Source organism: Aquarana catesbeiana, linkage group LG03 (genome assembly GCF_042186555.1).
Source record: "Aquarana catesbeiana isolate 2022-GZ linkage group LG03, ASM4218655v1, whole genome shotgun sequence".
Classification (NCBI taxonomy): Eukaryota; Metazoa; Chordata; class Amphibia; order Anura; family Ranidae; genus Aquarana; species Aquarana catesbeiana.
In genome coordinates this window covers 631,461,664-631,485,559 of record NC_133326.1, presented here as the reverse complement: position 1 = coordinate 631,485,559, position 23,896 = coordinate 631,461,664, and the positions used below count along the sequence as shown (strand labels likewise).

General features: G+C 47.9%; 2 protein-coding genes across 4 annotated transcripts in view; one reads left to right on the top strand and one right to left on the bottom strand.

The window, feature by feature from the left end:
• The window catches only part of LOC141133225 (adhesion G protein-coupled receptor E3-like), a 455,441-nt gene that overhangs the window by 353,950 nt on the left and 77,595 nt on the right, over positions 1 to 23,896 (bottom strand). For all 3 annotated transcript variants that reach the window (XM_073622475.1, XM_073622474.1, XM_073622476.1), the window contains exon 5: positions 22,225 to 22,347. In XM_073622475.1, the coding sequence (XP_073478576.1) occupies positions 22,225 to 22,347 (123 nt within the window). The remainder of the gene's footprint in view (positions 1 to 22,224; positions 22,348 to 23,896) is intronic.
• Positions 1 to 23,896, top strand: part of LOC141133227 (E3 SUMO-protein ligase ZBED1-like) — a 227,489-nt gene that overhangs the window by 161,468 nt on the left and 42,125 nt on the right. The gene's annotated exons all lie outside the window — the stretch shown is intronic.

Sequence of the window (23,896 nt, the reverse complement as noted above, 5' to 3'; positions counted from 1 at the left end):
CTCACCTACAGTATAGCAATCTGCAGCCAGATGCTTGTGTAGGCTCATTGAAGTATTTCCAGCTACTGTACTGTGTACCCTGCACAGTTGCACCTACAGTATAGCTACCTGCAGCCAGGTGCTTGTGTAGGCTCTTTGAAGTATTTCCAGTTACTGTACTGTGTACTCTGCACAGTCTCACCTACAGTATAGCTACCCTGTTTCCCCGAAAATAAGACCTAGCGTGATTGTCGGTGATGGCTGCAATATAAGCCCTACCCCCCAAATAAGCCCTAATTAAAGTCCTTGTAGGTCTTATTTTCAGGGTAGGGCTTATTTTCGGGGAAACAGGGTAGGGCTTATTTGGGGGGTAGGCAGCCATCACCGACAATCACGCTAGGTCTTATTTTCGGGGAAACAGGGTACCTGCAGCTAGGTGCTTGTGTAGGCTCATTGAAGTATTTCCAGTTACTGTACTGTGTACCCTGCAGAGTTTCACCTACAGTATAGCTACCTGCAGCCAGGTGCTTGTGTGGGCTCTTTGAAGTATTTCTAGTTACTGTACCGTGTACCCTGCACAGTCTAACCTACAATATAGCTACCTGCAGCCAGGTGCTTGTGTAGGCTCATTGAAGTATTTCCAGTTACTGTACTGTGTACCCTGCACAGTCTCACCTACAATATAGCTAACTGCAGCCAGGTGCTTGTGTAGGCTCTTTGAAGTATTTCCAGTTACTTTACTGTGTACCCTGCACAGTCTCATCTATAGTATAGCTACCTGCAGCCAGGTGCTTGTGTAGGCTCATTGAAGTATTTCCAGCTACTGTACTGTGTACCCTGCACAGTCTCACCTATAGAATAGCTACCTGCAGCCAGGTGCTTGTGTAGGTTCATTGAAGTATTTCCAGTTACTGTACTGTGTACCCTGCACAGTCTCACCTACAGTATAGCTACCTACAGCCAGGTGCTTGTGTATGCTCTTTGAAGTATTTCCAGTTACTGTACTGTGTACTCTGCACAGTCTCACCTACAGTATAGCTACCTGCAGCTAGGTGCTTGTGTAGGCTCATTGAAGTATTTCCAGTTACTGTACTGTGTACCCTGCACATTCTCACCTACAGTATAACTACCTGCAGCCAGGTGCTTGTGTAGGCTCATTGAAGTATTTCCAGCTACTGTACTGTGTACCCTGCACAGTCTCACCTACAGTATAGCTACCTGCACCCAGGTGCTTGTGTAGGCTCATTGAAGTATTTCCAGTTACTGTACTGTGTACCCTGCACAGTTTCACCTACAGTATAGCTACCTGCAGCCAGGTGCTTGTGTAGGCTCTTTGAAGTATTTCTAGTTACTGTACTGTGTACCCTGCACAGTCCCACCTACAGTATAGCTACCTGCAGCTAGGTGCTTGTGTAGGCTCACTGAAGTATTTCCAGCTACTGTACTGTGTACCCTGCACAGTCTCAACTACAGTATAGCTACCTGCAGCCAGGTGCTTGTGTAGGCTCTTTGAAGTATTTCTAGTTACTGTACCGTGTACCCTGCATAGTCTCACCTACAATATAGCTACCTGCAGCCAGGTGCTTGTGTAGGCTCATTGAAGTATTTCCAGTTACTGTACTGTGTACCCTGCACAATCTCACCTACAGTATAGCTACCTGCAGCCAGGTGATTGTGTAGGCTCATTGAAGTATTTCCAGTTACTGTACTGTGTACCCTGCACAGTCTCACCTACAGTATAGCTACCTGCAGCTAGGTGCTTGTGTAGGGTCATTGAAGCATTTCCAGTTACTGTACTGTGTACCCTGTACAGTCTCATCTACAGTATAGCTACCTGCAGCCAGGTGCTTGTGTAGGCTCTTTGAAGTATTTCTAGTTACTGTACTGTGTACCCTGCACAGTCTCACCTACAGTATAGCTACCTGAAGCCAGGTGCTTGTGTAGGCTCATTGAAGTATTTCTAGTTACTGTACTGTGTACCCTGCACAGTCTCACCTACAGTATAGCTACCTGCACCCAGGTGCTTGTGTAGGCTCATTGAAGTATTTCCAGTTACTGTACTGTGTACCCTGCACAGTCTCACCTACAGTATAACTACCTGCAGCCAGGTGCTTGTGTAGGCTCATTGAAGTATTTCCAGCTACTGTACTGTGTACCCTGCACAGTCTCACCTACAGTATAGCTACCTGCACCCAGGTGCTTGTGTAGGCTCATTGAAGTATTTCCAGTTACTGTACTGTGTACCCTGCACAGTCTCACCTACAGTATAGCTACCTGCAGCCAGGTGCTTGTGTAGGCTCTTTGAAGTATTTCTAGTTACTGTACTGTGTACCCTGCACAGTCTCACCTACAGTATAGCTACCTGAAGCCAGGTGCTTGTGTAGGCTCATTGAAGTATTTCCAGCTACTGTACTGTGTACCCTGCACAGTCTCACCTACAGTATAGCTACCTGCAGCCAGGTGCTTGTGTAGGCTCTTTGAAGTATTTCTAGTTACTGTACCGTGTACCCTGCACAGTCTCACCTACAGTATAGCTACCTGCAGCCAGGTGCTTGTGTAGGCTCATTGAAATATTTCCAGTTACTGTACTGTGTACCCTGCACAGTCTCACCTATAGTATAGCTACCTGCAGCCGGGAGCTTGTGTAGGCTCATTGAAGTATTTCCAGTTACTGTATTGTGTACCCTGCACAGTCTCACCTACAGTATAGCTACCTGCAGCTAGATGCTTGTGTAGGCTCTTTGAAGTATTTCCAGTTACTGTACTGTGTACCCTGCACAGTCTCACCTACAGTATAGCTACCTGCAGCCAAGTGCTTGTGTAGGCTCTTTGAAGTATTTCTAGTTACTGTACTGTGTACCCTGCACAGTCTCACCTACAGTATAGCTACCTACAGCTAGGTGCTTGTGTAGGCTCATTGAAGTATTTCCAGTTACTGTACTGTTTACCCTGCACAGTCTCACCTATAGTATAGCTACCTGCAGCCAGGTTCTTGTGTAGGTTCATTGAAGTATTTCCAGTTACTGTACTGTGTACCCTGCACAGTCTCACCTACAGTATAGCTACCTGCAGCCAGGTGCTTGTGTAGGCTCTTTGAAGTATTTTCAGTTACTGTACTTTGTTCTCTGCACAGTCTCACCTACAGTATAGCTACCTGAAGCTAGGTGCTTGTGTAGGCTCATTGAAGTATTTCCAGTTACTGTACTGTGTACCCTGCACAGTTTCACCTACAGTATAGCTACCTGCAGCCAGGTGCTTGTGTAGACTCTTTGAAGTATTTCTAGTTACTGTACTGTGTACCCTGCACAGTCCCACCTACAGTATAGCTACCTGCAGCTAGGTGCTTGTGTAGGCTTACTGAAGTATTTCCAGCTACTTTACTGTGTACCCTGCACAGTCTCACCTACAGTATAGCTACCTGCAGCCAGGTGCTTGTGTAGGCTCTTTGAAGTATTTCTAGTTACTGTACTGTGTACCCTGCACAGTCTCACCTACGATATAGCTACCTGCAGCCAGGTGCTTGTGTAGGCTCATTGAAGTATTTCCAGTTACTGTACTGTGTACCCTGCACAATCTCACCTACAGTATAGCTACCTGCAGCCAGGTGATTGTGTAGGCTCATTGAAGTATTTCCAGTTACTGTACTGTGTACCCTGCACAGTCTCACCTACAATATAGCTACCTTCAGCCAGGTGCTTTGTAGGCTCTTTGAAGTATTTCCAGTTACTGTATTGTGTACCCTGCACAGTCTCACCTACAGTATAGCTACCTGCAGCCAGGTGCTTGTGTAGGCTCATTGAAGTATTTCCAGTTACTTTACTGTGTACCCTGCACAGTCTCACCTACAGTATAGCTACCTGCAGCCAAGTGCTTGTGTAGGCTCTTTGAAGTATTTCTAGTTACTGTACTGTGTACCCTGCACAGTCTCACCTACAGTATAGCTACCTGCAGCCAGGTGCTTGTGTAGGCTCATTGAAGTATTTCCAGTTACTGTACTGTGTACCCTGCACAGTCTCACCTATAGTATAGCTACCTGCAGCCAGGTGCTTGTGTAGGTTCATTGAAGTATTTCCAGTTACTGTACTGTGTACCCTGCACAGTCTCACCTACAGTATAGCTACCTGCAGCCAGGTGCTTGTGTAGGCTCTTTGAAGTATTTCCAGTTAATGTACTGTGTTCTCTGCACAGTCTCGCCTACAGTATAGCTACCTGCAGCTAGGTGCTTGTGTAGGCTCATTGAAGTATTTCCAGTTACTGTACTGTGTACCCTGCACAGTTTCACCTACAGTATAGCTACCTGCAGCCAGCTGCTTGTGTAGGCTCTTTGAAGTATTTCTAGTTACTGTATTGTGTAGGCTCGCTGAAGTATTTCCAGCTACTTTACTGTGTACCCTGCACAGTCTCACCTACAGTATAGCTACCTGCAGCCAGGTCCTTGTGTAGGCTCTTTGAAGTATTTCTACTTACTGTACCGTGTACCCTGCACAGTCTCACCTACAATATAGCTACCTGCAGCCAGGTGCTTGTGTAGGCTCATTGAAGTATTTCCAGTTACTGTACTGTGTACCCTGCACAATCTCACCTACAGTATAGCTACCTGCAGCCAGGTGATTGTGTAGGCTCATTGAAGTATTTCCAGCTACTGTACTGTGTACCCTGCACAGTCTCACCTACAATATAGCTACCTGCAGCCAGGTGCTTGTGTAGGCTCTTTGAAGTATTTCCAGTTACTGTACTGTGTACTCTGCACAGTCTCACCTACAGTATAGCTACCTGCAGCTAGGTGCTTGTGTAGGCTCATTGAAGCATTTCCAGTTACTGTACTGTGTACCCTGCACAGTCTCACCTATAGTATAGCTACCTGCAGCCAGGTGATTGTGTAGGCTCATTGAAGTATTTCCAGTTACTGTACTGTGTACCCTGCACAGTCTCACCTACAATATAGCTACCTTCAGCCAGGTGCTTTGTAGGCTCTTTGAAGTATTTCCAGTTACTGTATTGTGTACCCTGCACAGTCTCACCTACAGTATAGCTACCTGCAGCCAGGTGCTTGTGTAGGCTCATTGAAGTATTTCCAGTTACTGTACTGTGTACCCTGCACAGTCTCACCTACAGTATAGCTACCTGCAGCCAAGTGCTTGTGTAGGCTCTTTGAAGTATTTCTAGTTACTGTACTGTGTACCCTGCACAGTCTCACCTACAGTATAGCTACCTGCAGCCAGGTGCTTGTGTAGGCTCATTGAAGTATTTCCAGTTACTGTACTGTGTACCCTGCACAGTCTCACCTATAGTATAGCTACCTGCAGCCAGGTGCTTGTGTAGGTTCATTGAAGTATTTCCAGTTACTGTACTGTGTACCCTGCACAGTCTCACCTACAGTATAGCTACCTGCAGCCAGGTGCTTGTGTAGGCTCTTTGAAGTATTTCCAGTTAATGTACTGTGTTCTCTGCACAGTCTCGCCTACAGTATAGCTACCTGCAGCTAGGTGCTTGTGTAGGCTCATTGAAGTATTTCCAGTTACTGTACTGTGTACCCTGCACAGTTTCACCTACAGTATAGCTACCTGCAGCCAGCTGCTTGTGTAGGCTCTTTGAAGTATTTCTAGTTACTGTATTGTGTAGGCTCGCTGAAGTATTTCCAGCTACTTTACTGTGTACCCTGCACAGTCTCACCTACAGTATAGCTACCTGCAGCCAGGTCCTTGTGTAGGCTCTTTGAAGTATTTCTACTTACTGTACCGTGTACCCTGCACAGTCTCACCTACAATATAGCTACCTGCAGCCAGGTGCTTGTGTAGGCTCATTGAAGTATTTCCAGTTACTGTACTGTGTACCCTGCACAATCTCACCTACAGTATAGCTACCTGCAGCCAGGTGATTGTGTAGGCTCATTGAAGTATTTCCAGCTACTGTACTGTGTACCCTGCACAGTCTCACCTACAATATAGCTACCTGCAGCCAGGTGCTTGTGTAGGCTCTTTGAAGTATTTCCAGTTACTGTACTGTGTACTCTGCACAGTCTCACCTACAGTATAGCTACCTGCAGCTAGGTGCTTGTGTAGGCTCATTGAAGCATTTCCAGTTACTGTACTGTGTACCCTGCACAGTCTCACCTAAGGTATAGCTACCTGCAGCCAGGTGCTTGTGTAGGCTCTTTGAAGTATTTCTAGTTACTGTACTGTGTACACTGCACAGTCTCACCTACAGTATAGCTATCTGCAGCCAGGTGCTTGTGTAGGCTCATTGAAGTATTTCCAGTTACTGTACTGTGTACCCTGCACAGTCTCACCTATAGTATAGCTACCTGCAGCCAGGTGCTTGTGTAGGTTCATTGAAATATTTCCAGTTACTGTATTGTGTACCCTGCACAGTCTCACCTACAGTATAGCTACCTGCAGCCAGGTGCTTGTGTAGGCTCTTTAAAGTATTTCCAGTTACTGTACTGTGTATCCTGCACAGTCTCACCTACAGTATAGCTACCTACAGCCTAGTGCTTCTGTAGGCTATTTGAAGTATTTCCAGTTACTGTACTGTGTACCCTGCACAGTCTCACCTACAGTATAGCTACCTGCAGCCAGGTGCTTGTGTAGGCTCTTTGAAGTATTTCCAGTTACTGTACTGTGTTCTCTGCATAGTCTCACCTACAGTATAGCTACCTGCAGCTAGGTGCTTGTGTTGGCTCATTGAAGTATTTCCAGTTACTGTACTGTGTACCCTGCACAGTTTCACCTACAGTATAGCTACCTGCAGCCAGGTGCTTGTGTAGGCTCTTTGAAGTATTTCTAGTTACTGTACTGTGTACCCTGCACAGTCCCACCTACAGTATAGCTACCTGCAGCTAGGTGCTTGTGTAGGCTCACTGAAGTATTTCCAGCTACTTTACTGTGTACCCTGCACAGTCTCACCTACAGTATAGCTACCTGCAGCCAGGTGCTTGTGTATGCTCTTTGAAGTATTTCTAGTTACTGTACCGTGTACCCTGCACAGTCTCACCTACAATATAGCTACCTGCAGCCAGGTGCTTGTGTAGGCTCATTGAAGTATTTCCATTTACTGTACTGTGTACCCTGCACAATCTCACCTACAGTATAGCTACCTGCAGCCAGGTGATTGTGTAGGCTCATTGAAGTATTTCCAGTTACTGTACTGTGTACCCTGCACAGTCTCACCTACAATATAGCTACCTGCAGCCAGGTGCTTGTGTAGGCTCTTTGAAGTATTTCCAGTTACTGTACTGTGTACTCTGCACAGTCTCACCTACAGTATAGCTACGTGCAGCTAGGTGCTTGTGTAGGCTCATTGAAGCATTTCCAGTTACTGTACTGTGTACCCTGCACAGTCTCACCTACAGTATAGCTACCTGCAGCCAGGTGCTTGTGTAGGCTCTTTGAAGTATTTCTAGTTACTGTACTGTGTACCCTGCACAGTCTCACCTACAGTATAGCTACCTGCAGCCAGGTGCTTGTGTAGGCTCATTGAAGTATTTCCAGCTACTGTACTGTGTACCCTGCACAGTCTTACCTACAGTATAGCTACCTGCAGCCAGGTGCTTGTGTAGGTTCTTAGAAGTATTTCCTGTTACTGTATTGTGTACCCTGAACAGTCTCACCTACAGTATAGCTACCTGCAGCCAGGTGCTTGTGTAGGCTCATTGAAGTATTTCCAGTTACTGTACTGTGTACCCTGCACAGTTGCACCTACAGTATAGCTACCTGAAGACAAGTGCAGGTGTTATCATACTAATAATACTACAGGTATGGATGAGCCGAACACCCCCCTGTTCGGTTCGCACCAGAACATGCGAACAGGAAAAAAGTTCGCTCGAACACGCGAACACCGTTAAAGTCTATGGGACACGAACATGAATAATGAAAAGTGCTAATTTTAAAGGCTTATATGCAAGTTATTGTCATAAAAAGTGTTTGGGGACCCGGGTCCTGCCCCAGGGTCCCCAAACATGGATCAATGCAAAAAAGGTTTTAAAAACGGCCGTTTTTTCAGGAGCAGTGATTTTAATAATGCTTAAAGTCAAACAATAAAAGTGTAATATCCCTTAAATTTCGTACCTGGGGGGTGTCTATAGTATGCCTGTAAAGGGGCGCATGTTTCCCGTGTTTAGAACAGTCTGACAGCAAAATGACATTTGGAAGGAAAAAACACATTTAAAACTGCCCTCAGCTATTGCATTGCCGACAATACACATAGAAGTTCATTGATAAAAACGGCATGGGAATTCCCCACAGGAAAACCCTGAACCAAAATTAAAAAAAAAAAAATGACGTGGGAGTCCCCCTAAATTCCATACCAGGCCCTTCAGGTCTGGTATGGATATTAAGGGGAACCCCGGCCAAAATTTAAAAAAAAAATGACGTGGGGTTCCCCCTAAATTCCATACCAGACCCTTCAGGTCTGGTATGGATTTTAAGGGGAACCCCGCGCCAAAATAAAAAAAAAAAACGGCGTGGGGTCCCCCCAAAAATCCATACCAAACCCTTATCCGAGCAGGCAACCTGGCAGGCCGCAGGAAAAGAGGGGGGGACGAGAGTGCGGCCCCCCCTCCTGAACCGTACCAGGCCACATGCCCTCAACATTGGGAGGGTGCTTTGGGGTAGCCCCCCAAAACACCTTGTCCCCATGTTGATGAGGACAAGGGCCTCATCCCCACAACCCTGGCCGGTGGTTGTGGGGGTCTGTGGGCGGGGGGCTTATCGGAATCTGGAAGCCCCCTTTAACAAGGGGACCCCCAGATCCCGGCCCCCCCCTGTGTGAAATGGTAAGGGGGTTACCCCTACCATTTCACTAAAAAACTGTCAAAAATGTTAAAAATGACAAGAGACAGTTTTTGACAATTCCTTTATTTAAATGCTTCTTCTTTCTTCTATCTTCCTTCATCTTCTTCTTCTTCTGGTTCTTCTGGCTCTTCTGGTTCTTCCTCCGGCGTTCTCGTCCAGCATCTCCTCCGCGGCGTCTTCTATCTTCTTCTCCTCGGGCCGCTCCGCACCCATGGCGTGGGGGGAGGCTCCCGCTCTTCTCTTCATCTTCTTCTTCATCATCTTCTCTTCTTCCTTCTCTTCTTCTCTTCTTCATTTTCTTCTCCGGGCCGCTCCGCACCCATGCTGGCATGGAGGGAGGCTCCCGCTGTGTGACGGAGTCTCCTCGTCTGACGGTTCTTATATAACGGGGGGTGGGGCCACCCGGTGACCCCACCCCCTCTGACGCACGGTGACTTGACGGGACTTCCCTGTGATGTCACGGGGAATGCCACAGGGAAGTCCCGTCATGTCCCGTGCATCAGAGGGGGCGGGGTCACTGGGTGGCCCCGCCCCCGTTATTTAAGAACCGTCACACGAGGAGACGCCGTCACACAGCGGAAGCCTCCCTTCATGCCAGCATGGATGCGGAGCGGCCCGGAGAAGAAAATGAAGAAGAGAAGAAGGAAGAAGAGAAGAGGATGAATAAGAAGATGAAGAGAAGAGCGGGAGCCTCCCCCATGCCATGGGTGCGGAGCGCCCCGAGGAGAAGAAGATAGAAGATGCCGCGGAGGAGATCTGGACGAGAACGCCGGAGGAAGAACCAGAAGAGCCAGAAGAACCAGAAGAAGATGAAGGAAGATAGAAGAAAGAAGAAGCATTTAAATAAAGGAATTGTCAAAAACTGTCTCTTGTCATTTTTAACATCTTTGACAGTTTTTTAGTGAAATGGTAGGGGTAAGTACCCCCTTACCATTTCACACAGGGGGGGGCCGGGATCTGGGGGTTCCCTTGTTAAAGGGGGCTTCCAGATTCCGATAGCCCCCCGCCCGCAGACCCCCACAACCACCGGCCAGGGTTGTGGGGATGAGACCCTTGTCCTCATCAACATGGGGACAAGGTGTTTTGGGGGGCTACCCCAAAGCACCCTCCCAATGTTGAGGGCATGTGGCCTGGTACGGTTCAGGAGGGGGGGGCCGCACTCTCGTCCCCCCCCTCTTTTCCTGCGGCCTGCCAGGTTGCGTGCTCGGATAAGGTCTGGTATGGATTTTTGGGGGGACCCCACGCCAGTTTTTTTTTTTTTTTGGCACGGGGTTCCCCTTAAAATCCATACCAGACCAGTTTTTTAAAGGGATATTACACTTTTATTGTTTGACTTTAAGCATTATTAAAATCACTGCTCCTGAAAAAACGGCCGTTTTTAAAACTTTTTTTTGCATTGATCCATGTCCCCTGGGGCAGGACCCGGGTCCCCAAACACTTTTTATGACAATAACTTGCATATAAGCCTTTAAAATTAGCACTTTTGATTTCTCCCATAGACTTTTAAAGGGTGTTCTGCGGCATTCGAATTTGCCGCGAACACCCCAAATTGTTCGCTGTTCGGCGATCTTGCGAACAGCCAATGTTCGAGTCGAACATGAGTTCGACTCGAACTCGAAGCTCATCCCTAACTACAGGCAGGCAGTTAATTCTGCTAGCTGCAGTAGCTCACTGCAGGCCAATAGTATGTCTGGAAGGCCAACAAGGAGAGGCAGACAGTCACAAGCCAATAAAAGAGGCTCTGTGTCTAGAGGCAACAGTGCTGGTCGTGGACACGGTGCATCCTCATCAGCACGTGGCCGTGGGACATGCTTGGCCTTTTATTCGGCAGCTGGGCGTGTTGAGCTGCAACATACGGAAGACTTGGTCGAGTGGATGACAAAGCCGTCCTCATCCTCCTCATCCTCTCTCACCCAGGCTCAGGGTACTTTGTCTGGCAAAGCAGCTGCCAATGTGGCCTCTTCCCTCGGCTCAATGGCGTCAGTGACTCCTTCCCTAGCCCCACCATGTCCTTTTGAGGAGTCCCTCGAACTGTTTGCCACAGTGTTGAGTACATGCTCCAGGAGGATGCCCAGCGTTTTGAAGTCTCCAATGATGGTACTCAGCTAGAGGAAGGCAGTAACGTGAGCCCAGACAGAGGGGGTGCCCAAGAAGGCCAGCAATCTGGGGGAGGGGATGATGAGGTCACTGACTCCATGTGGGTGCCTGATAGGAGAGACGAGGAGGAGGAGGAAGCACATCATCAACGAGGCAGGATGCCCTCCAGGGGCCAGCCTAAGGGCAGCACACATCGCAGAGCTCCGCATGTGCAGGGCGCTGCTGTCTCTGCACGTTATTCCAAAAGTTCTTTGTGTGGGCCTTTTTTGAGATGAGTGCATCAGATCGCACCGCTGCTATTTGCAACATATGTCTCAAGCGTATCTCGCGTGGCCAAAACATCTCCCGCTTGGGCACCACATGCTTGACCGGACATATGTTGACCTGCCATGCAGTTCGTTGGCAAGCGTACCTAAAAGACCCACACCAAAGAACAAAGAGGACCTTTCCTTGCTCCTCATCAGCTGGGATCTCCAACCCCACTATACCTTTAGTCCTCTCTAAGACCTGCACTGAGCGGAATGAAGGTGTAGAATTAGGTGTGTCACTGCCAAGTACTTGTGGGCAATCTGCTTTCGGTACACCGATGTGAGATAGTACCAGGCAAATTTCCCTGCCCCAGCTGCTGCACCGCAGAAAGAAGTTCGCTCCCAGCCATCTACATGCCCAGCGGTTGAATGCTAGCTTGGCAAAATTTCTAGCACTTCAACTGCTACCTTTTCCATTGGTAGACTCTGCTCCCTACCATGAGTTTGTGTTAGAGAAATTATACTTTAAATGTCAGTTATGAAAGACGCCATTTTGTTTATCATGGCTTAGAAATAAACTATAGACTAGTGATAATATGGAGTCAGCAATATATAGACTCAGCAATATAAAAAGCTTAGATCTGCAGTTTTTTGCATATATCCTGTATTTTTGTGTTGGCTTGGGAGTTTTCAAGTCAGTATCCTAATACCATTGTTAGATGAAGATAAGTCTGTAACAGACACTTCCACCTTTCCTGTTGCGTCCAGAATAAAGTTGAAAGTACATGAGACTGGGCATGTTTTAAGACAGGAAAGGGGGGTGTCCAGGGCTTATAAAAAAGACATGTACCACAGTATTTTCCTTAGAAATGACGATGACAGCATGAACATGTAATTCATTTCTCTTGCATATGCAATAAAATATTACCTTGTTTCCTGAGGACGGTCTGTGACAGTGATTTCTGTAACAGTTTGTGAATGTACGGTTCCTCAGTGGCAGGTTCCCAAACGCCACTTTTTCTCACGGAAAGCGATTCGGCTCTCTACCGGCATGTGGAAGGCTATGTCTTGGCCTCGCTGGACAGGGCGGTCAGCGGTAAGGTGCATATTACCGCTGACTCATGGTCCAGCAGGCATGGACAGGGACGTTACCTAAGTTTCACGGCGCATTGGGTGACTCTGCTGGCAGCTGGAAGGATGCAGGACAAGGTGTAAAAGTGTTGGAGGTTGTTTTGCCACCACGCCTCCAAAATGCCACTACTGGTGATTCTGACACACCTCTCTCCTCCACCCCCTCCTCTTCTTCTTCCTCCATGGCCTCTTCCTGTGCTTTGTCCTCAGAACCAGCAGTGCTCCCTAGGCGTTCAAGGGGCTACGCAAGTACGCAGGCCAAAAGATGCCAACCGGTGCTTGAGCTGGTGTGCTTGGGGGACAGGAGCCACACTGGGGCAGAGATTATGTCAGCTCTGCAGGGGCAGGTTCAGAGGTGGTTGATGCCACGCCACTGGAATGGTGGTTTGCGACAATGGCACCAACCTCCTCTCTGCCCTCCGACAGGGACAACTGACCCATGTGCCCTGTTTGGCTCACGTCCTCACTTGGTGGTTGCAGCGGTCCTATGGCAGGTACCCGGGCTTACAAGATGTCCTAAGGCAGGCCAGGAAAGTCTGTGTGCATTTCCGCCGGTCATATAATGCCAGTGCTCGGCTGACAGACCTCCAAAAGGAATTTAACCTGCCCAAGAACCGCCTAATCTGTGACATGCCCACCAGGTGGAACTCAACGTTGGCCATGCTGCAGCGGCTGCACATGCAGCAGAGGGCCATCAATGAGTACCTGTGCGACATTGGCACCAGGACAGGGTCAGGGGAGCTTGTTTTTTTTTCCCACGCCAGTGGGCCATGATCAGGGATACATGCACTGTCCTGTCACCATTTGAGGAGGCCATGAGGATAGTGAGCAGTGACAGTGCATGCATCAGTGACACTGTCCCCCTTGTCCACCTGTTGAAGCACACGCTGCGTGGAATAATGGACAGGGCACTTGAGGCAGAACAGAGGCAGGAAGAGGAGGACTTCCTTAGCTCTCAAGGCCCCCTTTATCCAGACAGTGTTCCTGCGTGCCTGCCGATCACACAGGAAGAGGAGGAGGAGGATTGTGTCATCATGGAGGTGGAGCCTGGCACTCAGCATCAGCAGCAGTCTTTAAGGGATCATTACAGTCCCAAGAAACCCATGGACTTGTACGTTGCTGGGAGGAGGTGGCTGCAGATCATGTCGTCCTTAGAGACCCAGAGGACTCCGGACCGAATGCCTCAGAAAACCTACGCTGCATAGCCTCCCTGATCCTGCAAAGCCTGCGGAAGGATCCTCGTATTCGTGGTATCAAGGAGAGGGATCAATACTGGCTAGTAAACCTCCTTGATCCACGTTACAAGGGTAAGGTTGCGGACCTTATCGTGCCATCGCAGAAGGAGCAGAGGATGAAACGTCATCGGGAGGCCTTGCAGAAAGGTCTGTGCAATGTGTTCCCAGAGACTTGGAGGTTACAAACTCCTGTTCCTGGACAACGTGTTGCTGAGGCTTCGGCCAGTCAAAGAAGGAGTGGTGGAGAAGGTGGCCGTCTGACCGATGCGTTCAGACAATTTTTTAGTCTGCAGCCCCAAGGTATGATCGGTTCCAGCAACCATCACCTGCTTCTGTTTTACATGGTGCAGGAATACCTAGGGGCAAGATCTGACTTGGACACCTTTCCCACCGAAAATACTCTGGGTTACTGGGTCCTGAGGATGGATCACTGGCCAGAGCTTGCACAGTATGCAATTGAGCTACTGGCCTGTCCTATATCCAGCGTTCTTTCGGAATGCACATTCAGTGCTGCTGGAGGCTTTGTAACCGATCACAGGGTGCGTCTGTCCACCGACTCGGTCGATCGACTGACCTTCATAAAAATGAATCAGTCTTGGATCACCCCAGCTACCAAGCACCTGATGCTGATGTAACCAAATAATTTTTTTTGAAATGTCAGATCCCTTCAAGACTGCCTATGCTGATGCTGAGTGACTATTCTGTTATGCTGAGTAATTATCCTCTTCCTCCTCAATGATCATGCTGATAGCTTGTAAGAACATTTTTGGTTCTGGGCGCCGCCACCAGTGGCTAAGGCCCAATTTTTCAGCCCCTGTTTAACAGGGGCGTTTAATTACAATTTTTATGCAATACTTTGCAGCAGGGCTCGTTCCTGCACTCCAACTAGAGTATCTGTGAGGGGTTGCAGTGTTGTGGCACCAGCACCAGTGCCTAAGGCCCAATTTTTCAGCCCCTGTTTAACAGGGGCGTGTAATTACAAATTTTGATGCAATACTTTGCAGCAGGGCTCGTTACTGCGCTCCAACTAGAGTATCTGGGAGGGGTTGCAGTGTTGTGGCACCAGAACCAGTGCCTAAGGCCCAATTTTTCTGCCCCTGTTCAACAGGGACATGTAATTAGAATTCTTGATCTAATATTTCACAGCAGGGCCCGTTTCTGCGCCCACCAAGAGTAACTGTGAGGAATTACAGTGTTGTGTCACCAGCACCACCACCATCGGCCCAATTTTTCTGCCCCTGTTCAACAGGGGCATGTAATTACAATTCTTAATCTAATATTTCACAACAGGGCCCTGTGAGGGCTTACAGTGTTGTGGCAACACCAACACCTAAGGCCCAAATTTCTGCTGAGTATATAGGGCAGGCCCCTACTTTCAAACATCCAACTTACAAACGACTCCTACTTGCAAACGGAAGGAGACAACAGGAAGTGAGATGAAATCTACCCCTAGGAAGGGAAATTCTCTCCTGTAAGAGTTCATATGAGAAAAACTTTTCTCCTTTCCACTGATGCTTTATCACCAATCCTTGTTTCACTAAAAACCACAAATTTTCAAAAAACATTTGTCATTGGGGCAGAAAGTGAGGTGAAATCTTCTAAAGAGGAGCACAACCAGCAAAACAAATGTCACAGGGGTGATAACCCTTCCCTAGGTTTTCCAAAAAGCTTAAAATAGATTTTTTGGCTAGAGCTAAACATGTTAAAAATTTACCAGTTCAAAATTACAAACGGATTCTACTTAACAACAAACCTACAGTCCCTGTCTTGTTTGCACCGCCTGTATACTGCTCTTCAGAGTATATAGGGCCTGGTGGCCCCACACCTTTCCCTGTTTAATTTGGGTGCGAGGTTCCCCTAATATCCATACAAGACCCGAAGGGCCTGGTAATGGACTAGGGGGTACCCATGCCGTTTGTCTCACTGATTTTCATCCATATTGCCAGGACCCGACATTACATTAAAGCTGCAAGCAGTTTTAAATGACTTTTATTCCTTTAAAAATATCATTTTGTGCAGGGACCGTTCTAAGCACGCACCACTTTACAGGCATACTATAGACACCCCCCGGGTGCGATATTTATTTCACTTTTTTTTTTTTTTACTTTAAGCATCATTAAAATCACTGCTCCCAAAAAAACGGCCATTTTTAAAACTTTTTTTTGCATTGATATATGTCCCCTGGGGCAGGACCCGGGTCCCCAAACCCTTTTTAGGACAATACCATGCAAATTAGCCTTTAAAATTAGCACTTTTGATTTCGAACGTTCGAGTCCCTTTGACTTCAATGGGGTTCTAACGTTAGGGCAAATTTTCGGTCTGTTCGCAGGTTCTGGTGGGAACCGAACCGGGAGGTGTTCAGTTCATCCCTACCACTCAGTATTTTTATTTTCGGCTAAACAAATGAAAAACGACTGAAAATTTTGCAAAAAAACCCCCAAAAAGGTTTTCTTCGTTTGTTATACAATTTTGCAAATAAGTAGTTTTTCTTCTTCACTGATGTGCGCTGATGAGGCTGCACTGTTGGGCACTGATAGGCTGCATTAATGAACACTAATGAGGCTGCATTGATGGGCACTGATGAGGCTGCACTGATGGGCACAGATTAGCACTGATAGGTACTGATGAGGCTGCTTTGATGGGCACTGATGAGGCTGCTTTGATGGGCACTGATGAGGCGGCACTGATAAGCTGCACTGATGGGCACTGATGAGACTGCACTGATATGGCAGCAGTGAAATTTTGCACTGATGGACACTGATATGCTGCACTGATGGGGCTGCACTGATAGTCAGGGCACTGATGATCAGTGCCCTGATTATCAGTGTCCCCTGTAACTGGAAAGCCGGTTATCGGCTTTCCTTTCTGCAGACACTGGTAGTGCTGAGGAAAGGAAATGCAGATTACTGGCATTTGTTTATATGTAATCAGCTGTGATTGGACACAGCTGGTCACATGGTAAAGAGCCTACGTCATTGGTTCTTTACCCTGATCGATGATGCACTGTGTTCGAGCGGCGCAATGCAAAGAATGTCATATGGTGTCCAGGCCCGGATTTACTCCCTTTGCCGCCCCAAGGTCGGGTTCTACAATACCGCCCCCCCCCCCCCCCCCCCCCACACACACACACACACACACACACACACACACACACCACCATTCTCGTCCTTTATCGATGACTGCTACAATAGATCAATTAAAAACATATCTCTACGCACGAGAACACTGAAAATAACTGGCTTTAATTGTACAGACAGAAAATACTCTGTAATGCAGAAAATGCCTTTTAAAGATTATAGCAGTAAGAAAATCACTACTATTTTTTAGTTCTAACTTTTCTTTTGGCAAACTCATCGATAATATCTTCTTAGGACAAAGTATTTCAAAGTTCTGACACAATGGCAAGTAAAGCTAAACTGTTCAGTCTTTCTTGACCCAAAGATGATCGTAAATAGTTCTTTATGCAAATACATTTCATTCATTTTTATGCACCACAGCTCAGTTGCAGTCCATAGAAACAGTATGCATTTTGCACCACACTGCTCAGCACGCAGTGGCGCTGTTGCAGTGTGAACAGGACACATAGAAAACAATTGTTTTCTATTACCCTTGCAGAGACCTGTGTTTTGCTAGTGCAGAAATCACAGACCCCCTTTTACATCAGTGTCTTAAGTCCCCCCCTTCACATCACAGACCCCCTTTTACATCAGTGTCTTCAGTCCCCCCCTTCACATCACAGATTCCCTTTTACATCAGTGTCTTCAGTCCCCCCTTCACATCACGACCCCCTTTTACATCAGTGTCCTTAGCCCCCCCCTTACGTCACATCCCCCTGCCTCATCATAAACCCCCCATTACAGACTGAACCCCCCATCACAGACTGACCCATCACAGACCCTCCCATCACAGACTGACCCCCCAAATCACAGACCCCTCATTACAGACTGACCCCCCATCACAGACCCCCCATTACAGACTGACCTAACCCATAGCAGACCCCCCATCATAGACTGACCCAAACCCATCACAGACTGACCCCCCATCACAAACTGGTCCTGACCCATCATAGACTGACCGCCCAAATCACAGACTGACCCCTCAAATCACAGACTGATCCCCCCAATCACAGACTGATCCCCCCAATCACAGACTGAGCCCCCATCACAGTCCTCCCTCACTATCCTTTACAGCACAGCACTCCCCCCTCCCCAAAGAACCCTACCTTATTCACACAAGACATGGAGCCTGGCCGCTCTGGAAATGGGCGGGACTTTTCACGTTAAAAGTGAGTGATTTATTTCTGGTACTGCCCCGCTGCCTAGCAACCAATCACCCACTTCTTAACTTAAAAAGTCCCGCCCTTTGTCTAGCGCTTCACGTTTTGTGTGAATAAGACAGGCAGTGTGGGGAGGGGGCAGTGCAGTGATATTAGAGAAGGCACGGGTCGATCCTAGGGTCACAGACGCCTGGGTGCAGAAATATTTCTGGTGCCCCCCACATGGGCGTGGTCATCTTACCAACTCCTCCCCTTTACAAATGTTTCTATGGCAACGACTCAAACACAGAGATGCTCCCCTTAGAAGTCTTCGTTACCTTGGGATCCTCCCATGATCTCTTAACAATAAAGAAAATACAGGAAGAGAGTACACTAATGAGACGTGGAGGGGAGTCTTTCTGATGCACACACAGAGGGCTGTCTGTTAGAAAGAGCCCCCAGACATAATACGGTCAAAGACTGCAGACATGATACAAGAGACGGTCAGAGACTCCAGACATGGTACAGGAGATGATCAGAGACTGTAGACATGGTATAGAAGCTGGTCAGACTGCAGACATGATACAAGAGATGGTCAGAGACTGTAGACATGATACAAGAGATGGTCAGAGACTGTAGACATGATACAAGAGATGGTCAGAGACTGCAGACATAGTACAGGAGATGATCAGAGACTGTAGACATGATACAAGAGATGGTCAAAGACTGTAGACATGGTACAGGAGATGGTCAGAGACTGCAGACATGATACAAGAGATGGTCAGAGACTGCAGACATAGTACAGGAGATGGTCAGAGACTGTAGACATGATACAAGAGCTGGTCACAGACTGCAGACATAGTACAGGAGATGGTCAGAGACTGCAGTTCCTATGGATGTTAGTAGATAATGGCTGATCGGCCCTCTCACCTGACCCAGCGATACAGCAATGGTTGCTCTGATCAGGAGTCAGCTCACTCTGAATTGCCCGTGGCGACTCCGCTGGGTAGCACCCAGATCTGTATTCCTGCAATGGGGATGGGACCAGGGATGGCACCAGGCTGTGTGGCTTTCCCTCTGTTGGCACAGGGCAGCGGGGTTCTCTCTCTGATGGTGTTCTCTCCGCACTGCCCTCTCCCTCTGGAGCCCTGGGTGTACTTTCCTGGGTGTAGACCCCCCAGGACAAACCACCCCCCTCCATTAGTACAGACCCCCCCAGGACAAACCCCCTCCCTTCATTAGTACAGACCCCCCCACCCCAGGACAAACCCCCCTCCCTCCATTAGTACACCCTTCCCCAAAGACAAACCCCCCCATTAGTACAGACCCCCCCAGGACAAACCCCCCTCCATTAGTACAAACCCCCCTCCATTAGTACAGACCCCCCCAGGACAACCCCCCTTCCATTAGTACAGCCCCCCAGGACAAACCCCCCCTCCATTAGTACAGACCCCCCCCAGGACGATCCCCCTCCATTAGTAAAGACCCCCCAGGACAAACCCCCCATTAGTACAGACTCCCCAGGACAACCCCCCCTCCATTAGTACAGACCCCCCAGGACAACCCCCCCTCCATTAGTACAGACCCCACCAGGACAAACCCCCCTCCATTAGTACAGACCCCCCAGGACAACCCCCCTCCATTAGTACAGACTCCCCAGGACAATCCCCCTCCATCAGTACAGACCCCCCCAGGACAAACCCCCCTCCATTAGTACAGACCCCCCAGGACAAACCCCCCTCCATTAGTACAGACCCCCAGGACAACCCCCCTCCATTAGTACAGACCCCCCAGGACAAACCACCCCTCCATTAGTACAGACTCCCCCAGGACAAACCCCCCTCCATTAGTACAGACCCCCCCAGGACAATCCCCCCCTCTCCATTAGTACAGACCCCCCAGGACAACCCCCCTCCATTAGTACAGACCCCCCCAGGACAAACCCCCCCTCCATTAGTACAAACCCCCCAGGACAACCCCCCCTCCATTAGTACAGACCCCCCTGGACAAACCCCCCTCCATTAGTACAGACCCCCCCAGGACAAACCCCCCCTCTCCATAAGTACAGACCCCCCAGGCCTGGCCTCGGTGGCCTTGTGGGAAATCCGGCCCTGATGGTGTCCAGTCAGGATGGTAAAGCCACTGCCTGGTGATCATTCTCCTATAGGCTGGACGGTAAGGTGTTAAAATGGTACATTTGAAATGTTTTCTGTTTTTTATTGTGAATAAAATCTGGGTTTATGAGATTTGCAAATCATGACATACTGTTTTTATGCAGATTTTACATATCATCCCAACTTTTTTGGAATTGGGGTTGTACTTTTTTCAGCCTGCTGGCTGCCTTGGTGTGCTTAGCCCCTCCGCCTGTTTCCACACAGACTACCTTTTTCCTTCCAGTTGATCACCTGGTTAGAATGCCTCTCTCTCAGGCCAGAACCTAGACATACACTCCTCATGTCTGTACCGGCAGCGCTGACTCTGTCTCCTGATGCACAAAAAGTAAACCTGAGCTACAGTCATCTTCCTGACAAAAAACGTATACACACACACACACACACAGTGTGCTGGTTGCTGGCAAAATGCAGGCCTAGAGTTGGAGACTTCATCCTTCCCAAGTCTCTACAAAGTCTCTGAGCTCCAGGACCCAGTCCAGGATTTACTAATCCCATAGGAAATAGAAAACCCTGTTTCCTCCCTATGAGACATGCACCCTGGAACTTCTCACCTGAGAACCCTAGGTGTCACCAGTATTCTTTTACTTTGTGGCATGTCGCTGTCACTTTCAGGAACAGACAATGGCCTACATATTTCTCTTGGTATGGGTTTTCTTTAAAGAACATGCATAATGTTATATAGTGTGTATATATATATATATATATATATATATATTATATATATATATATATATATATATATATATACAGTGGGGACGTAAAGTATTCAGAGCCCCTTAAATTTTTCACTCTTTGTTATATTGCAGCCATTTGCTAAAATCATTTAAGTTCATTTTTTTCCTCATTAATGTACACACAGCACCCCATATTGACAGAAAAACACAGAATTGTTGACATTTTTGCAGATTTATTAAAAAAGAAAAACTGAAATATCACATGGTCCTAAGTATTCAGACCCTTTTCTGTTACATATTACTGACCTCTAAGCGTCACTTACTGCTGACCCCTTTACTCTGCAATAAATACTACTGACCTCTGAATCATTTACTACCAGCCTCTGACCTCTGCGTCACTTACTACTGACCACTCCGTCACTTACTACCGGCCTCTGCGTCACTTACTACTGACCACTGCGTCACTTACTACTGACCTCTGCGTCACTTACTACTGACCTCTGCATCACTTACTACTGACCTCTGAACTTTGTTTCTATTTTTTGCCCATGTAGCATACCTGACATATACAAGAAAAAGCATGGGCAGTTGTGGCATCATGACCCAATGAACTCACCAGCAAATGCCAGGGTCCCTTGGGTACAATTCAGGAAGGCAAGTGGGAATTTGTGCTGGAGGTGGCTTTGTCAATTGGGGGTGAGAGGTTTGTACGGGGAGGGGAGGGAAAATTTTGCTCGGATGGCACACTTTGTCATAATTGCTTTTGTCCTTTACATTCTGTGCATTACTTACTCCTGACCCCTGGACTGCATTAAAGACCAGAGCAGAGTACACTCAGTTTTTTTAAATGACATTCCTTAAAGAGGAGGTCCGGCCGTGTTTTTTTTTTTTTTTTTTTTAAGTCAGCAACTACAAACACTGTTGCTGCTGACTTTTAATAAGGGCACTTACCTGTCCAGCGAGCCGCGATGTCAGCCCCCCTGAGGCCGATCCATCCACCGCTGCCGGCGCCGCCATCCTAACGAAGGGAAACAGGCAGCGGAGCCTTGCAGCTTCACTGCCCGTTTCCTACTGCACATGCACGAGTCGCGCGGCGCTTTGTGAATGGACGCCTGGCTACTAGGACACACACATGTCCCAGAAGACATCGCGCTCCATCTCCCAGGAAACAATGTGAGGGAGGACAAGAACCGCGGAGTAGGAAGTGGCAGATTAGGACGATCTGCCTAGCAACAGCCATTTCTGGTAAGTAAAATTTTTTTTTCAAATGTTTTTTAATGTATTTTAAGGAGCGTTCATGTATTTTTTTTTTTTTTAGGGTGGACCTCCGCTTGAATGATATTCCTGTCCAACTGTTAGCACAGCTTGGCCACACCCACCATTTTGCACGGTGTGCAACTACTAGCCATGCCCCCTGTTCCACCCTGGTCCCAATCCCATTAAAAGTTGGTGTGGTCAGTAGGGTGTCTCCAGCTTTTATTTTGAAAACCTGATCACCTTTTTGTACGGTATTGTGTTTGGAGTAAATGCTAACACTAAGGAGAAAGAGACTTTTTTCAGAAGAAGACAGAGATCAAAAGCCTAACAGCAAACAATAGACATAGGTGGATATGGGACTGAATAAAAATATGACACTCACCTGTACAATTATGTGAGGAGTTTGTGAACCCACTCATGCAGTCACACCAGTATGATCCATCTATGTTTTTACATGTACCGTGAGGGGCACAGATGTAGGGGTCTTCTTTACATTCATCAATGTCTGTAGATATAGAGTTAAATTTAGTGAAATGTTAGACACATGAGGGGGTAACTACAATCATCACTCACTCATACCTCCCAACTTTTGAACTTCAAAATGAAGTACAGTTAAGGCAAGGGGTGACCTGAGGCGCATTATGTGCGCTGCGGCAAATTGCGGGTGTCGCCAAAGTCTTACCAGTGGGAGGGGCTTAGGGGCGTGGTTAATCAAAACAAAGCTTCCTTGTACCTATAAAATATGCAGAGTGCAGGATTGAAGAGTACACTACATACAGAGTGCAGAGTTGAGGGGTGCACTACACACAGTGCATGGTTGAACAGTGTGCTACATACAGGGTGTAGAGTTCAGTAGTGCACTACATACAGAGTGCAGGATTGAAGAGGATGCTACGAACAGAGTGCAGGGCTGAGGAGTGGGGTACATGCAGAATCAAGGGTTGAAAAGTGCCCTACATACAGAGTGCAGGGTTGGGGGTGCACTGTGTACAGAGTGCAGGGTTGAGGAGTGCTTTACATACAAAGTGCATGGTTGAGGGGTGTGCTACATACAGAGTGCAAGGTTGAGGAGCACGCTGTGTACAGAGTGTCAGGTTGAGGTGTGCGCTACATACAGAATGCAGGGTTGAGGAGTGCGCTACAGAATGCAGTATTGAGGAGTGTGCTACATACAAAGTGCAGGGTTGAGGGGTGCGCTTCATACAAAGTGCAGGGTTGAGGTGTGTGCTACAGTACATACAGAGTGCAGGGCTGAGGTGTGCGCTATGTACTGAGTGCAGGGTTGAGGTGTGCGTAACATACTGAGTGCAGGATTGAGGTGTGCGCAATGTACTGAGTGTAACATTGAGGGGTGTGCTATGTACTGAGTGCAGGGTTGAGGGAGGGGTGCAGTACATACAGAGTGCATGGTTAAGGTGTGCACAATGTACTGAGTGTAGACATAGAGGGGTGCGCTATGTACTGACTGCATGGTTGTGGGGTGCGCTATATACTGAGTGTAACCTTGAATGTACAATGTACTGAGTGTAGCATTGAGGGGTGCGCTATGTACTGACTGCATGGTTGTGGGGTGCGCTATATACTGAGTGTAACCTTGAGGTGTGCACAATGTACTGAGTGCAGGGTGGAGGGGTGCGGTACATACAGAGTTCACAGTTGAGGTGTGCGCTACATACAAAGTGCAGGGCAGAGGGGTGCGCTACATACTGAGTGCAGGGTTGAGGGGTGCGCTACTTACTGAGTGCAGGGTTGAGGCGTACAAGACACTGTATGCTGTGTACTCCCAAGTTCTACCCCCAAGTACAAAGTTCTCCCCCCAATTCCAGTACAGAGCTCTCTTCCTGCCACAAATTGTCTCCCAAAAAAGAAGTGGTTGATTGAAAAGATTGCTGGAAACAGATGAGACATTTATAGCCCCTCAGCTATGGCCAACCTCCCGGGGGGGTCCTCACACACTGCTGTCTCTAGAGATTGCAGGGAATAAAGCCAAAACTATCCAGCAGGAGACCGCTCTGAGAGCAAAAAACACCAGTGGGGCTTCTGCAAAAGAGCAG